Raw genomic sequence first — 18,491 nt, forward strand, 5'->3', positions numbered from 1 at the left:
TTAGATTAATATGATATAAAATAATAAATTTGTTATAATGTTCTATGAGAGTTTTCTATGTAAATCTCTTAAAAGTCATTCTTTTAAAGAAAAGGCTAAAATAAAGAAAAAAGGCTAAAATAATATTTAAAGGCTAAAGATTTTTAGAAACAAGAGTAAGGATCAAAGTTTTCTAATCTTTAAACGAAAGGCTAAAATACTATCTTAAAAAGATTTTTTTTTGGCTAAGCCTTGATTAAATTAATTAAACATAAAGAACATACATAAAAATGATAAAAATTTTTAGACACAAGAGTAAGATGATAGTTTTTTATGCAAATATTTTAAATTTCAATATTTAATCAAAAGACTAAAATAATATTTAAAAATTGATAAAGATTTTTAGGAACAAGAGTATGAATCATAAATATCTAAATTAATTAGTTTTATTATTTTTAAAAATTTTGATAATAGATTTTTTCCCTACCTAATTTTTTGAGTTAATCAATTAAATAAAAAATATATTATTTCTTATTTTATTTAAAATAAATTTAAAACACGATTTTATATTAATTGAAAATTAAGATAATTTTTTAATAATAATAATTTTAAAAATAATTTTCTATTGATAAACATAGAATTGAGGGATTTAAAAAATATTTTCTTTTACTGGTAAACAAATTTTTTTTCTTAAAAATAAATTTTGTCAAAATAACGCATAATTTAAGACATCAATTTTCCACAATCCATCATGTATGTTTATGGAAGAGATTGTGTTGTAGTTTTTGCGTTAACATTTTGGATCACACTTTGCATAACACATAATTTAAGACATCAATTTTCCACAATCCATCATGTATGTTTATGGAAGAGATTGTGTTGTAGTTTTTGCGTTAACATTTTGGATCACACTTTGCGATCCATCATCAGGACAGAAGAGAGCTAACGAATGAGATCACAGAGTGTGATCGAAAATGTTGGTACAAAAACTACAACACAATCTCTTCCAGAAACTGTTGCTAAACATGTAATTTGTTTTTTCCATGACTTTTTAAATATGCCATAAAGTATTTTAAAGTGTTATGTTATTAAATTACAATTATTTTACTATCAATTATTAACATTTATTTTTGGTACTATGTCGATTATCAATTATCACATAATCATCTATAATTTTTATATTTCTTTTTTACATTATTAATAGATATTTTATATTTTCTATCATTGCATTGTAAAAAAACATGCAACATGACATCATTGCATTGTACAAAAACATAACAACTTCTAATGAATTTTTTTAGTTTAGAACCAATTTCATAATTAAATAGTAAAATTCTAGATCATAGTTTTTTATTTATAGGTAATCGACTGAACCCTAGATTATTTATTATTCATTTTATTATTATTGTTAGATTAATTATTATTATATTTAATCTTGAGTAGATTCGAACTCAAAAGACCTCTACCTATGCATCGTAGGCTCTTGCCTTAAATCATAAATTTATTATGTGCAAGAAAAGTCCTGAAATATAAAAATAAATGCATAAATATAAATATTAAGGGAAAACCAAGTCCATGCATGAGTGTGCCTTTTAGGGTTTGGCAGTTTTTGGGAGTTAGTGAGGAGTTCAATCCATCATCCCCATAATAAACAGGGAGAAGAAGAGGGGCTCATCGCAGGAGAAGAAGAAGAGGGTTTCATCACAGGAGAAGAAGAGGTGTTTATCGTAGCAATGGTATGTTTTTGGGTCACCTAATTCTTGTATTAAGCAGCAATATCCAAATACATTGTTCCGATTCAAGAGTTGTCTGTTTTGTCTCTGCAGGTGAAGTACTCAAGGGAACCCGATAATCCGACAAAAGGTAAGCCAACGCTCTTTACAAACGAAATTTCGATCTGTAATTTTCAATCACTGTGAAGATGCTTCTCATACTGCGGGAGTTTAAAGAATTTAACATTATGAAAACGGTCTAACAAACCCTAATTTTTTGAACTTCAATCCGTTAAACACTATTACGGTAGGAACGAGTAGGAAATCTTCATTCCGTTGCGTCGTGCAGGGCTTCTGCTATAATTTTCTGTGCAGTGACTGCGAGTTATTTATCAAGCTGACTTATTAAACTGTTTTTCTAGTAGTTTCAGATTCCACAAGTTTGTATTTATTTATGTTATAGATTTGTTGGCAATGACCTATATTAATTGCTGTTTGAAAGGAAAGATTGAGTTTTGCTGTATTTTAGCAAGATCGTTTTGTTAGTGAAATTTCTCCAGGTTTAAATGAGTTGTTAATGAATTTTTTCAATGTGCTGTTTCCATGTAATTTGATCGATAAAATTAAATTATTTACTTCTGTTTAAAAATGTTAGTAACTCAACAGTCAAAGTTAGAATTAACAGCTCACAAGTTTTAAATCAGGTTTTAAGGCAGAGACATATAATTTTGTTGTGCTATGAGATATTGCAAGTTTTATTCAGTTAGATGGTAAGCATGTCTGAGTACACATCCCTAATAGTTTGGGATGCCAACTTAGATTTATCAAATTATCAGCAAACTATATTCAGATCAGAGCTAAAGCTTGCATCAATGAAACTCGATCTTACTTAGGAACAGCCTGTTACCTTCTGGGAGTAACAAGGAATGCCCGGATCTGAATATGGGTGACTGTAAACCTTGACACAAGCTCTGTTTTGAAATCAATAACTGTAGTTTTTTCAGTGCTGTTAGGTCCAGTCTGGAGCAGCAACTCCGTCTGTATGTATGTACGAATGCTGGTATTCTTCTTCTTCTACCCATAGACTGCACTGAGTGGTGGATTGACTCCAGCGTGTAGGGTCTGAACTGTAGTTGAATGGAAGCCGTCTGGGTACTTATAACAAGTTGAAATGGTCAGAAAAGGTGAATTTGTGATCAACTTATGTTCTTTTTTGTTGGTGCAACCAAACTCTCCATCTTTGTGAGTTTTCTTTAGACTGTGCGGTATGAAAACAGTGATGAACCGGACTCAATTTGGTTAAATCAGCTCCTTATGGAAATTGCCTTTTAGGTGCCCACCAAGAATGGTATGATTCTTTAGAATGATGGTCTCTCTTAATGGGATATATTGGATTTTGCTTTAAAATAACAAGTCCCACAACACAAGTTATTTATAAATGCTATTCTATATATAAAATACGTAATTGCAATTCAATTTAGAGAAAATTGTACTTAGTCAACAGCAAGCAATAACATCAAGGATTTATGATCACTATACAAATGATATTGAAAACAGAACACCCTAAATTCTCTTGTATCAATTTCACGGCATACTTCTAATAGCTGACCATATTAGGAATTTGGTGGAAAAGCTTGATAGGATGCTGGGAGAGTTGAGACTGTCCTCCTCAACTAAACTCAAGGGCACATAATAAATGTCCAAGTCATTTGGCCCCTTGGGCCACAAGAATGGCAGGACATCTATCATCTCGCAGTTGTCGTATTTAATGACAGAACCAGTACTGGCGCATCTTTCTATCAAACATTTCAAATTGATCCCAAATATGATTTCTGTTGGAAATCAGATAAATAATTATTAATCTTATGTTTCTTGTTAGGAAGATCAGAGATATTCTTCCTCAACCATGTCCAAGGGCACAGAATGAGCCTCTGAGTCATTTGTTTCCTTGGCCCACAAGATTGGCAGAACCTTTAGTACATCCATCTTGCGGTTGGCATACTTGATGAGGGAAGACCATTACTGCTGCATCTTCTTAACAAATTTATGTGGAGATTATTAGAAGAATACTTGCATACCAGTTACTTTCTGTTATATTCTTTATTGCTGTTATTTTATACCCGGATTCTTTTCCAATTCAAACTTGGTAATTTGATTTCCTTAATTGATATTCATTCTTATTTGTGCTCCATTCATGCCCTTGTTGTTCATATTTCTTATTCTTCAATTCTACTTGATGCTATCTACAAATGAATCATCTCTGTTTTTACATCTCTGATTGTGGGGAAATGTTACATCTTTCACTAGTATCATCTCATTTTGAAGGGATGCATCTCCTCATTATCAAGCACTTCCTTTGAATATTATCTATTTAATTGTAATCATAGTTCATGAGGGATCATAGCCTGTAGGTGTATTAAGTAGTTGTTGATAATTATATTTTGTTTAAACTAAGTAGCTGGCAATAATGTACCATTTAGTTGTAGTTGGCCCTTGCTAGAATTCTACTCAGCCTTCCAAACTAGCATCTGCCTTTTTGCCTCTCTTAATAGGGGCTGGCCTCTAACAATTGATTGCTATTAAATTTAATTGCAATGCCTAGTTTTTATGTAATTAGAAATCTGCAATTTACAGTAGGGGTTTGACAAGCAGCTCTTGATTATAGTCCAAATCTTTTTCAACACCTTACTTGTCAAAAGGTATAAATTAACTGGTAAAATGGGTTTGTTGGTAGTAGACAAGTTTTCTCAATTTCCTTCATAACACAGATCTGAAATTAACAAGTTCAACTCAATTCCTGGAATAGTAACTAAGGGCCCATTTGGTTGCAGGCATAGGAATGGAGAATTGGAGTGCAATATTGGGAATAGGAATGGCTATTCCAATAACAACTATTTTTTGGAATGGGTATAAGCTCATTTTAGACGCAAAATGGGAATATGTATTCCTATTCCCTATTCCAATTGATGAACCAAATGGAAAATAGAAAACATATTCCGAATTTTCTATTCCTATTCCAGCAACCAAACGAGTCCTAAACGAAGCACGATTGACATTTGTGTCTGATCTTTTTAACTAGCTTGAGGGCTTCCTTCCAAGCAAAGGTATCATGCAAAATTGCAAATATTGAAATTAAAATTGGATGACCATAAATCTTAGAACATGCCCTCTCTTTTTACATCTCTTTGTCTTTGAGTACCAAAGTGTGCAAGTTGGCTCCAAAAGAAAATTCAAATATGGTGGCTGAGCCTCAAAAATTTAAACCTGTTAATTTGTAATGCTAGGCAAGCTAGCTAATTCATTATCTTTATTTTTTGCTTGGTAATTGTTTTTGACTGGAGCTATGAACAAGCAAGACCACATTTTTGGGGGACCTCATCCTCAGTATATTTTCCTATTACAATCTCATATTAAGTCCAAGACCTTAATACCTCTCATTTGTTGTCTCATGCTGATTGATCCTTGATTAACACCATGCAAGTTGGTTGTTTTGCACCTCCTCTTTATACCTCCCTTTCAAAGATCGCCGTAGTCAACAAAACACCTTATCTCCACTAGTTTTGACTAGCACCTTATGCCCCCCTTCTCGCACATCCATCATCTTACTCCTTATCTCTCCAATCTAAGCACACCCCTTATCTCTCCAATCAATGCAAATTCCTCAATGACTAATCACCAACTTCCAGCGGCCATCGAAGCACCTTATGATTCCAATGTAGCAGGCAACGATCTCTCATCATCACAGAGACGAACAGAGCCTCCTGTTGTTGCCAGCTTGCACATAGATGTTAGTGGGGCAGACAACATGCAGCCATCAAAGTCACTAATGCCATACACCAAGTCTCGTAGGTAGACACACCAACCATAAACAGTTGTGGCATGTAACAACCAAATGTATCGTGCTGCTACCTTGTAATCTGCAGGCTTTGGCAAATTTCTCCGTGAGCAGTGTGGAATTTGAACTAATAACCTAGGCAATAACATGGATGTGCAACACCATTGCAGTGCAGGGTCTACCACTTCCTCATCTTTATTATTAATATCAATATTATCTCAGTCATATGTTGTTACTAAATGAAAATAAATTGCTCCTAATACGGAGGACATGACAGTTTCTCATCTTGGATTTCAACCCAGAAATCATATAAACAGCAATAAGAAATAATCAGAAAAGATGCAAGAGACGCCACATAGAAATATCTTGGGAAACCCCTTCAAGAATGAAGGGAAAAGCCTAGCCACATGCAATAGAAGATCATTTTATTGATAATGAAATTCAGGTTTACAACGCCTTTCGCTTGAAGCTATATATATATATAACATAAAGAGAGACTCTTCACATTTCAATTGAAGGTCTCTTTAATTTGCAAAACACAACTTTTTATATTTCTATGATTTAACGCATGTTGAATGACTTATCATTATATTTAATATTATAATTTAATCATAAATGTCCTCTTCAACGGAAAGTGACCATAACGATAATAACGTGACACATCCATATTTCGAGAGATAAAGATCTCTTTCGCAGTTGCAATCTCCAACACTCCCTCTTAGCCAGAGAGAGATCTTTAGTTGAACAGTCACACAGGGCTACAACCAAAATGTCAAATGATAAAATCTAATCGCATAGATCCTATAAAATTCATACAATTACTCAACATGAAAACCTTGCAAGAACATAACCAACTATAATCATGATGTTGTCATGGGATCTCTCAACATAAGAGAACAATTTACTGGTTAATAATCATGGAATCACTCAACATGATAGTCCTGTAACAATTTCTCATAATCATGGAATCACTCCATAAAGAAAAAAATCATATTCAACTTTCATCATGGACTCACTCAACACTATTTGTCATGGAATCTCTCAACATGACAAACTTGCAGGAATCAAAATCAACATTCATTACAGACTCTCTCAACGTGACAACTTAATGAAATTATAATAAGTTAATAAGGTTTATAACCAGAATTTTATCACAGACTCTCACAATGTGATACCATCATGGACTCTCTCAACATGACTTCCAACTCCCATCACAAAATCTCTCAACGTGATGCCATCATGGACTCTCTCTTCATGATGTTTACTATGAATCTTTCGTAAGTGAAGAGTTATCAGGTTGTCCTTAAAAGTTATCATTAATTTCACATGAATAATAACACATAAAATCACAACTGAAACTCTTTTCCATCAAGAGTCTCAAAATTTTACAAATACTACATTAACATGTATATATTACGATAATATATAAGCTTCTATTATTAGTTAATTGTTATCTATTTGTAATCTATTGCAAATATTAGAATGTTTCTAATATTTAGTTAGCTGTAGTTATCTGTTAGCTTTCTTTAGCTTTCTTTTAGCTACAATATAATATTTCTATTCTTTATGTTTGTTTCATAAGGAAACATCACTTTATTCTTTTGTATATATAGACCTCTTAGTCTTTGTTAATAACAAGCAAGTATTTTACTAGTTACTTCGTAATATGGTATTAGAGCCAATACCTTGAATTTCTTCGAAAATAATTATAATTTCTTGGTTGAAATTATTTGCCTTTATTTTTGAAATTATTTTCATGCATATTTGCTTCCAAAACCTCTTATTCGACTAGGGTTTTTTGCCAAAAAACTCGTGCCATTTTTTTTGTGATTCGCAATTTTTTCCTGTCTATAAACTCGTGCCCTTCTATTTGCAACTAGCGTGAATGAATCCTTCAAAAATTGAGTGTTATTCTTTGCTGTTCACGTGGAGGTCTGTTGGGCGCCATTTCTCTGCAACTCGCGCCCAAATTTTTTTGCCACTCACGTACAAATTTATCCAAAAATCACGTGTCTATTTTGTGGCCTATTTTTTCCATTTAAAAAAAAAAGTGGTTTTTTACCTATTTGGAGACGTCTAGTTTTCTCACAAACTTCTCTTGGTTATTTGTGCCTAGATTTTGCAATTTTCTCTACAAATCCACCATTTTCTAAGCTTTTTTGAAGTTTATTTTTGCAGCTAGGGCCATTTTTGTTTGAAACCCTAAATTTTTGTCTCAAATCAATTTTTTTAATATAGATTTTGGTGGATTTTTCGAGAGCTCAATTGGGTTGTCTGATTTTTGGGTGTCTCAATTTTTGTGCATTGATTTTTGAGCCAACGGATCCCAAAAATTGACAGTGCATTCCTTCTAGGTCGAGCTCTCTTTTGGATACATCATTTTTTTTGGGGTTTTTTTTTGCCTCAAATTACGTGCCTTCACAAATTCTCACATTGAACAATGTGCTATGGCATCTCTAACTATTATATTATTTTGCTTGAGGAAAATCAAAAGTTCAACGGTCGCCATCATGGCACATGAAAACAACAGAGGCTAACCATCTTCGAATCTCGTGACAATGATAAGGTGGTTTTCGTCAGCAGTCTTCTGAGTAGAGGTCCTTTGGTACAACTTTAGAAGGCTTTTGGAAAAATGACATTCAATGCAACTATTGCCACAAGTATGGGCACTCAAAGGTTGAATGTCGAAAGCGCTTAACTGCTCTATCTAAGCAATCTAGTTTGCAATCCACAGCGAATAGTGTGGAGCACTTTGAGCAAACAAAATCTGCCTTTTATGTTTTTTGATAGCTTTGTGCTTTAGATATATGAACCATTAAGGGAGTGTATTATGATAATAGATAAGCTTCTATTATTAGTTAATGGTCATCTATTTGTAATCTATTGTAAATATTAGAATGTTTCTAATATTTTGTTAGCTGTAGTTATTTGATAGCTTTTTTTTAGCTAGAATATCATATTTTTATTCTTTACGATTGTTTACTAAGGGAACATTGCTTTATTCTCTTGTATATATAGACCTCTCGGTCTCTGTTAATAACAAGCAAATATTTTACCAATTACTTCGTAATAGTATAAGATTGGTAGGGATTCCATAAATACTCCCACTTAACTACTTAACTATCATAAGAAGATAGTTGAAGTTCCATAAATACTCCCTCTTAACTATTAGAAGAAGATAGTTGATGAAGCCTCCCTTTGAAGCTAACATCTCCCTCTTATTTATTGTTATTGCATCTTGCAACTAGTCATCCCAAATATAATCTTCTTGATCATGCATACAATTATGAACCAGAAATTATATACAAAACTATCAGTACTGGATGTAATGCATGCAACTGTTACACATAGGTTCTAACTGAAGATAAAAAAAATTCAAACTAAATAACATGGGCGTGTTTCTTAACAATAAATAAATGCTTAGCTTGCTAAACCTAATTGGATGGGTTGAAACCCATTCTGCCATTGCAATATCTTAAGCAGAACTATAAGCAAGTAATGTTCTTTCTGCAGCCTCTTTCCTGGTAGCACTTGTCTTGAGCTCTAACAGATAGCGATGATAATCCTCCTTCATCTAAAGATAAAACACCTTTGATTCTCCTGAGGTAGATGAGGGACTTGAAGCGAAGAGTTCCATCACATATATAGCAGAGCTCAAGCTCAAGCTTTGCTCGATAGACTCTGATCATTGTTACATGCTCATCCGAGCTCCAATTGTATGCTTGATAATAGATTCCGCCCCTCCACGCTTAGCTCCTTCACATCTACAGTCTTTGCTCGTAACACTCTGCCTGCTCTGCTAATTTAGCCATGAATGCATTTTCTTAGTGTGATGACTTTACGGGAGGCCTTGTTGATTTTCATGGATCTCTACAAGTGTAATGGCACTACCATGTATTTGGTATGTGTGCTCCAAAGGCAACACTCCTCATATAAATAAGTGTAATCCATCAATAGAGATGTCCCTTTAAGGGACATGTCTATTTGTTAATTAATAATTAATATTATAACCATAGTTATAATATTATTATTTTAATTTCAATTTATAATAAATATAACCATTGTTATATATATGATTATTATATTAATTTATCTCATATAATAATAAATACACATAGAACTATATCTCATAGATAATTATATATAGGTTTATCCAACTGAAGCTACCATACATCAACACACCCTCTTACCTAGGGAGGATACACACATGATCATATATCTCCTCAATATAAGAATGTCTTTGATCAGAAGATAATCAATATTTTGATATCATGAGTATTGGTCTTCCAAAATATCAACATATGATATTTAGTAAATACTCAAATAGGGTTTTGATATCACATCTAATATTAAGATTATTGTTATCCCAGAATATTATGTTTGTTCCAAAGGCAGTGCTCCTCATATAAATAAGTGTAATCCTTCAATAGAGATGTCCCTTTAAGGGACATGCCTATTTGTTAATTAATAATTAATATTATAACCATAGTTATAATATTATTATTTTAATTTAAATTTATAATAAATATAACCATAGCTATATATATGATTATTATATTAATTTATCTCATAATAATAAATACACATGTATAACTATATCTCATAGATAATTTTATATAGGTTTATTCAAATGAAGCTACCACACCAACTTCTCCAAATAAATTGTCAGGATACATACATGATCATAGCTATATATGATTATTATATTAATTTATCTCATAATAATAAATACACATAAATAACTATATCTCATAGATAATTTTATATAGTTTTATTCAACTGAAGCTACCACATCAACACACCCTCTTAACTAGGGAGGATACACACATGATCGTATATCTCCTCAATATAAGAATGTCTTTGATGAGAAGATAATCGATACTTTGATATCATGAGTATTGGTCTTCCAGAATATCAACATATGATATTCACTAATTACCCAAATAGGGTTTTGATATCACATCTGATATCAAGAGTATTTGTCTCCCAGAATATTGAGATCCGATATTCAACAAGTACTCAAATAAGGTGTCATATCACATCTGATATCACAAGTATTGGTCTCCTTGAATATCATATGATACTCACTAATTACTTAGAAATAAGGTTTGATATCGCATCTGATATCAAGAGTATTGGCCTCCCAGAATATCAATGATATTCACTAAATACTCTAAGTAATGGTTTTCTAATATGTTGAAATGCAAGGCATTCACCATTTACTCATTTATTTGATCTCATAATATAAGTTATTGTATGGTCGTCACCTTACAACAACTTCTCCAAATACAAGTGATGATCATGTGGAAGTTGTCACTTCCTCATGAGTGACAATTTATTACCTTACAACAACTTCTCCAAATACAAGTGATGATCATGTGGAAGTTGTCACTTCCTCATGATGTACATAGGGGTTAGGCCCATTAAAATTACATGGTCACGATGTATGAATCCACGATGACAATTTATTGATCACTGGAGAATCCATCTCATCATGCCTTTAAACCAATATGATCAAGATTTTGACTGAATCATCTCCTCTATTTGCCCCTTCGTTCAATTTTGCCTCTAATGAAATGCTAGACTCCCTGTGAATCTCAATCTCCCTCTTTTATAGTAAAAAACAATCACTTAATAATTAATATTAATCAGAATGTTAGTAATTTGAGTCATGCCTATTACTAACAACATAATTATAAAATAACTCTTTATTTTATATTTTCAATAATAATAATAAGAATTTTATAATATAAAAAATATATATGTTTGTATATATAAAAATGTATAAACACATATTTTAAATACAAACACATATTTATGAAATAAATATTAGAAATGAGAAATACTTTATACCCACTTTGCACAGTTGGGTTCCGATGCCTCTATATATATATATATATGCCCATAAATACTTAACTTTCATATTGGGACCCTCTACTCCCCATGGTGGTCATACATGGGATTCTATAATGTTGCACATTCTTGAATGTCACATGTGAGTATCTTATCATGCAACTTGACTTGTGGAACGTCTCAATAAATTTGCATTCTGGGATATTCCCTTCTTCTATCAAAAGACATGTGATGGCATTGGGGTCTTGTGTGTAGTCCACATCACAGGGTTGACTATTCCACATACCTTCTGCCAGCAATAAAAGATTCACCTCTGCAACCCTTTATAACCAATGATTTAGTGTGGGTCTGGGATAAACATTCTTCCACAAACTAATCTTTTTCCCATCTATACAGTTTGAGTAATGACAGTGCCTATCATCCTTAATAACTATGAACCTTTTCTTAGCAATTATCATTTGCCATCACCAATGTAATTGTTAAAGGCATATTGTTGCTTGGAGTATTGTAATATGCAACTGATGTATGCATTAAGATATTTAATAAATCATCTATAGATATCAAGATGTTGTCTGAGATGTACCCTACTCAGAATTGATGCTTTCAGAATCTCTAGGTATGGTAGTTACCGTGTCTTGTCACCAGGACATTTAAGCCATATGACATACTTTCTCTAATTCATTTAACTATTTATACCTCAGTTAGAATGTTTTGTTGCTTATTTTAGGTTCTCATTTTGCCAAGTATGTTTCTCAAGGTGTCACCCATATTGTGCATGTGCAACTTGAGGATCAACGTAGGAGCTTATTGCTCTCAGCATAGTGCACACATGGATCTGAATCATAGCCAAAGAAATAGAGTGGCTCAGTTTGAATGACAGCGTGGTGTAGAGTGACCGAGTGTAGATTGATGGGCTTATCATCATTGGGATCACTCTCGATATAAAATATTCTATCCTCCAATGGCATTTTTGCCAAATCTATTTGCACAGTCAGCAAGCCTTTTTCTGTTACTCACCTAGTCGGAATCGCAATGCCAACAGTCATCAGTGGAGTTCCCCATTGCACACGACGTATTGCCTAGCTTTCTTCTCGAAACATTCAGACTCCAACTTAATTTTTTTTAACCTTGATTGATTTCTCTTCCATTGAATCTATCTCTTTTCTAATCAATAACCTTATCTGTTTCATACTCCTTGACTGGGGGAATACAGTCTGACTTGGTCTATTGCATTTTGTGCTCTTTATCTTTTAACATGTTTGATCCCCAATTTGTACTAACATATACCTTTGTGGCTTGGATATTCCAATCAGATTTTGCAGTTATTTAATTAATGTTTTACTCCAAGGTACAATCTCTTTCTGCTGTCTGCAATGTTCATTTTTGAAAAAGATTTCTTTGTTAGGTAATTAAAATATGATAATGTAACTTGGCGATCGCTGCCCAACTCCCAAATATGGTACACAGTTCAGTTTGTCCTCGAATTACGGATCTTCTTGGTAATTAAACTCAAAGTCTAACTTGACTCTACCTTCACAGTACATCGAGCCAATACATGTAGCTTTCTTCTATTTATTCTATAAATTCCATAGCATGTATGAAATCTTTCTATCATGTCTTTGATATCTTTTCTTACATTTGCAGGCTACCTAGGCTCTGTTACCATGTTGATTTTCATGGATCGCTGCAATTGTAATGGCACTGCCATGTATTTGGTATGTGTTTTCCAAAGACAGCACTCCTCATATAAATAACTCTAATCCATCAATAGAGATGTTTTAAGGGACATGTCTATTTGTTGATTAATAATTAATATTATAACCATAGTTATATATATGATTAGTATTTTAAATATATCTCATATAATAATAAATACACATATATAACTATATCTCATAGATAATTATATATTAGTTTGTCCAACTGAGGCTACCACACATCAACAGGCCTTTTTATGCACCTCTATTTAGACAACATCCTCCGTTGAGAATCAAGAGATATGCTGGCATGGAAGAAGTGTTACAAAAATGAACAATTCACAGCTTCTCAATGAACTGATGACACTTCCAGAACATAAACTGTCAACATGTCCGATGATGCCAAGTCATAACATTTATAATCATCACACACGATTTCCAGAACAAGATAGTAGCAATGGGGACACATATATGGCATGAATCTCAAGGCTTCTAATTTTATACAGATCCACACTTATATTTGGAGGAGGGCCATTCGATCGAATGTTTTCTTCTTGTTCTTTCTCTGATTGATGCCCAATGTTATGTAAAGTCTGAGGAGAGACTCAGTGCGATCACAATATAGTCCACTATAAAATTTCAAACTAGAAAACTGGACAAATTCATCTTGTTATGAATTGAATCCTCCCAAGTGCTGAAATATTTGCTAAAATCAGGGGATGTCTACTTATTCCAGGCTCTTGTGATCACCAGTTGATCTGTCTTAACAATTAGTACTATTGCTCCAAGAAAGGCACAGTGGACAACAAATTCCTCTATTCTGCTGACCACTAGAGAGTAAGGTTTATCACCAGATATCACTATCGAGGTGAAACACAAACTGTTAGGCACAAATGAGATTAAACATTCATCTTCCTTCAGATGCTCAGGTAATACTGCCACCCTTCTCCAGTTCTAAAACTCCTTGTCTTCTGGTTGTGGCTATAAAATTCCAACCCTCCGCAGACTCCCTAGCGAAATTAGACATCTAGCTGAAAACACACTTCTCTGCCTAGAATTATGGCATTCATACTTTTTCTTTGTGCCACCACTTCCACTTTTCTTTATTATCATCTGAAAGCTTCTCCTTCTCTCTGCTGCTGAAACTCCTGCTTGAAAGAAATTCTGCAGATCACAGCTAGTCCGTTCAAACTAAATCAGAATCTTCGAAGAGATATAATGGCCTTATGCTATTGTTTTCACAAAAGAACAAAATTTACTAAATACAAATCTGACCTGATGAAGTTAGTGCTCAGAAAAATGTTTTTCATATATGCTCCTTCTCAGTTCAGAGAAAAGATCATATTATCAAAATGCCTTTTGAAAACCAAAAGAAAACACAATAGCAGCTTCAAGAAGGGAGACATGAGAAGACATAACCATCTTTCAAATAACCGAAAAGCCATTATGAAGATACTAAGTTAAATAAGGATACAAACGGTCAGAGAAAGGGGAAAAAACTGTCTCCACCAAAATTAAAAGCCTCCACGATTACTCATATAGAGGGAGAGATGTCCATGATCAAATTGAAATAATCAGGCAAGATAAGAACAACATAGAACATGAGAAATACCATATTTGCAGAAAGAAAAGAGCAGAACGACACTAGCTCTGATACCATGTTGGATTTCAACTCAGAAATCAGATAAACAGGAATAACGAATAATCAGAAAAGATGCAAGACACACACAGAAATATCCTGGGAAAACCCTTCAAGAATGAAGGGAAAAACCCAGCTGCACACAACAAACGATTATTTTATTGATAATGAAATTCATGTGTACAATGCGTTTTTCTTGAAGCGATATATATAACATAAAGAGAGACTCTTCACATTCCAACCAAAGGTCTCTTTATTTTCCGAAATATAACTCTTTATATTTCTATGCCTTAATGAATGTCAAATGACACGTCATTATATTTAATATTACAATATCATCATAAGTGCCCTCTTCAGCTGAAAGTGACCATAACGACAATAATGTCTATATTTCTAGAGATAAAGATCTCTATCACAGCTACAATCTCCAACATCTCATCCCAAATAGTGTTTGTTCACAAGCAATGGTAATGCTCAGAGCACTGCTTTTTGATCTTCGACCTTGCAACAAATATACTTCTCATATCTGCAGATCTGGAACTGCTTGTGATTGATATTATCAATCCAAAGCACAAGCCCTGCAAAAAGATTGATTAGAACACAATAATCCAGCTGCATAACCCGGTGTATTTATTTTCAAGAAGGTAAAGACTCAAAAATGATCCATGCTAGCTGAGGACCCTTCAGCAATGGACCAAATGCATGCTTTGCTTATTTCTCTTGGAATTATTTGATACAATTGAACAAACTTGTGTATGTCTGTGATGCAATGATAGCAGGCAAGTTTTCTCATTTCCTGTACCATCACAGATCTGGAACTAACAAATTTAAATAAGCTCAACTTAATTCTCTGAATGGAAATTGCAGCAAGGACCATTGAGGTCTGCTCCCTACCTACCAACTGCCTTGAGCCAAAGTGGAAATCAAATTTGGATGATCATAAATGTTAGAACAATCCTTCTTTAATATATGTTTGTCCTTCAGCACCAAGTCTAAAAACTTATAACTTCTTTGGATATACAGAAACAATTTTGCTATTCATTGGATACTCTATGCACATTTGCCCAAAAAATTGTAATCTTTGAGTCATGTCTGAAATCTTGTGATTTTATTGTTAGAAAGTTTGTCATGAACCTTCCAAAATATAAAAAACTTCATTTGAGCAATTTTTATTTTATTTTTCTGATTATTTTTGTGAAATTTTATTCTAAACTTTTAGACTATTATTGTTTATTTAGTTCTTTATGTTCAAATTGTAAATTTTTAATATGGTTACATATTTTTCCTCATTTAATTAATATAAAAATTTATGTTATTTTATTTTAGATTTAAATGTTATTATTGTTAATTTAATTATAGATCTTGATTTGTTATGTTTGTAGATTGTAAATTGTTTAATCAACTTATAATTTTTTTTGTGGCCATTATGTTATCATGTTGCCTTTAAAGTAACAAAAATCCCCTCTAATAATTTAGAAAATTGTGTTAAACACGTGTATGTGTTTTTAATGAATGATTTATCCAGCTGTATCCATATTTAGGAGTCTTTGAAAATGGTCATATCCATATCAGATACCATATCCGTATTTGTATCCATGTATGTGTCCACGCCACTTTGTTATTTGCACATTTGGCAGCATCAGGTTTTAGTTCTCATTGAAATCAATTGCAAACAGACTTATTATTTCAGTTTATGTGCTCTTTATTTTGTACTAAAGAGTTTTTGTTCATTTATGCAGCATGCAAAGCTCGGGGCTCAGATCTGCGGGTCCATTTTAAGGTATGCTGATAGCATATAAACTGTACTATAATTAGTCATATTTCTTTGTTTTAGAATTCAAGGTATGCTGGTAAAGATTTAATTGTATCTGATATCAACCTTCCATTCTTTTTGTCATTCTTTATTGCAAATTATTTAGTTATATAAACATATTTTCTCGTTGTGCAACTTAAGATAGCATACTGGTAAATATTCAATGGTATTTAAGATACACATTTTGTTCGTTTTGGCTTCCTTTGTCATGGCTCTTGGCATATAAATTGGCTTTACAAATAAGTTAATAACTTTACGTCATCTTTGTTTGTTTTTATTCAGAATACCCGAGAAGCAGCCCAGGCCATCAAGAAATTACACTTGGCAAAGGCCAAAAGATATCTGGAGGATGTTATTGCCCACAAGCAAGCAATACCCTTCCGACGATTTTGTGGAGGTGTAGGCCGCACTGCACAAGCAAAGTCTCGACACTCAAATGGCCAAGGACGTTGGCCTGTAAAGTCTGCCGAGTTTTTGTTGGGATTGCTGAAGAACGCAGAAAGCAATGCAGAGGTTTTTCATTACTCCCAAAATTACTATCAGGATGTTCTTTGTAGCCAGCTGTCGTACAGATGCTTTATAACTTCAAAAAAATTCCTCTACAGGTTAAAGGGCTTGATGTTGATGCGTTATATATATCTCACATCCAAGTGAACCAAGCACAAAAGCAACGCAGAAGAACTTATCGTGCACATGGAAGAATCAATCGTATGCTTTCAATTCCTTCTAATATATTGTACTTTATTTTGTGGTTAACTATTCTGGTGTGCTTTCATTTGCTTATTTCTTTGTTGTTTTTTGTAGCCATTTATTTGATTTAAATTACCTCTGGATTATTTGGCTTTGCAGCTTACATGTCACATCCTTGCCACATTGAATTAATACTCTCTGAAAAGGAGGCACCTGTTAAAAAAGAGGTATACTCATTTTTTCCTATTGCTGCACTTGTAAGAACTCTTTTAAGTGTTAGATTCTCTTTTTATATCAATTTGTTTTACTACAATTCTGGACGTGATGTTTGTTGTGAAGTTGTGAACTAATTATTATGTGAAGGTTTGTCATGTATAAAAAACTCCCATCTCTGCATGTTATTGGATTATTATTATTGCATTTTAGACTTGTAAAAGTCTATGTTAATTCTACATAAAACATATATTTGGTAAAAGCATTGTTTTAAATAGTTGTCAACACAATTTTTTGCATGCTTTATTGTTGTGATACAGATTTTGATTAAGTCTTTCTGGTTTATAAGCAGGCTGAATCTCAGATTGCTGCCCCAAGTAGACAAAAGAGAGGCCCTCTTCGTAGTGGCACCTCATCATAAGGTGCGAGAGCAGTTTTGATGCAGCACTCCCTATCACAGTTTTTGGAAGCACATGTTTTTTGTGACTCGAATTTGTTTGCAGGTTCTTTTGCAACTATTACCTCTATGTGGAGTTTATTTGAGGCAGACAGCATACTAAATTTTGTTAATCTTCATTGAATGCAGTAATTTTTTTTGCTTAAATGGCTGCCTGTGAGTTTCAAACAGCAATTTGTAGTAAGATGCAATTGTTTTACTCTGCAATATTAAAGATACTGGGTTAGATTATAGTATTGTTTGCAGGATGGTTGTCAAAAAGAGAAAAAACAGTGAAAAAATTATTTTCCATGCAAACCATGTGAAAGTGTCTGCAAGGCTGCTTGGGGAATGAAGCTTCGGTTCAAAGTGTGTGTTGTTTAAATTCTGACAGACATCTAAGGTTGTTGTGTCATTCATTTCGAAAAAGACAGGCCTTACTTTTACACAAAAAATCTTACTGGGTGCATCAGATCTTTTGCAAATTAGGCATAAACATAAAGGTCAATCTGTTCTTAAATATTATTAACATATCCTGAATGGCATACAGTGTGTTTTGATATTAAATTGTAATCAGCATAAAGGTCAATCTGTTTTTTTAATATTCCTGAATCCTAACATATC

At 33.1% G+C, this 18,491-nt stretch overlaps 1 protein-coding gene across 1 annotated transcript; it reads left to right on the forward strand.

Annotated features, from left to right (window-relative positions):
- The first annotated feature begins 1,601 nt into the window (after window positions 1-1,601).
- On the forward strand, window positions 1,602-18,185 carry LOC149571467 (large ribosomal subunit protein uL22y-like). Its single transcript, XM_089812984.1, has 7 exons — window positions 1,602-1,715; window positions 1,806-1,842; window positions 16,455-16,495; window positions 16,811-17,041; window positions 17,134-17,236; window positions 17,378-17,445; window positions 17,784-18,185. The coding sequence occupies exons 1-7, from the start codon at window positions 1,713-1,715 to the stop codon at window positions 17,850-17,852; spliced, it is 552 nt and encodes a 183-aa protein (XP_089669110.1). The 5' UTR covers window positions 1,602-1,712; the 3' UTR covers window positions 17,853-18,185.
- Window positions 18,186-18,491: the final 306 nt, after the last annotated feature.

Source organism: Cupressus sempervirens, chromosome 2 (genome assembly GCF_028749045.1).
Source record: "Cupressus sempervirens isolate cs-2001-9-10 chromosome 2, ASM2874904v1, whole genome shotgun sequence".
NCBI classification, from domain to species: domain Eukaryota; kingdom Viridiplantae; phylum Streptophyta; class Pinopsida; order Cupressales; family Cupressaceae; genus Cupressus; species Cupressus sempervirens.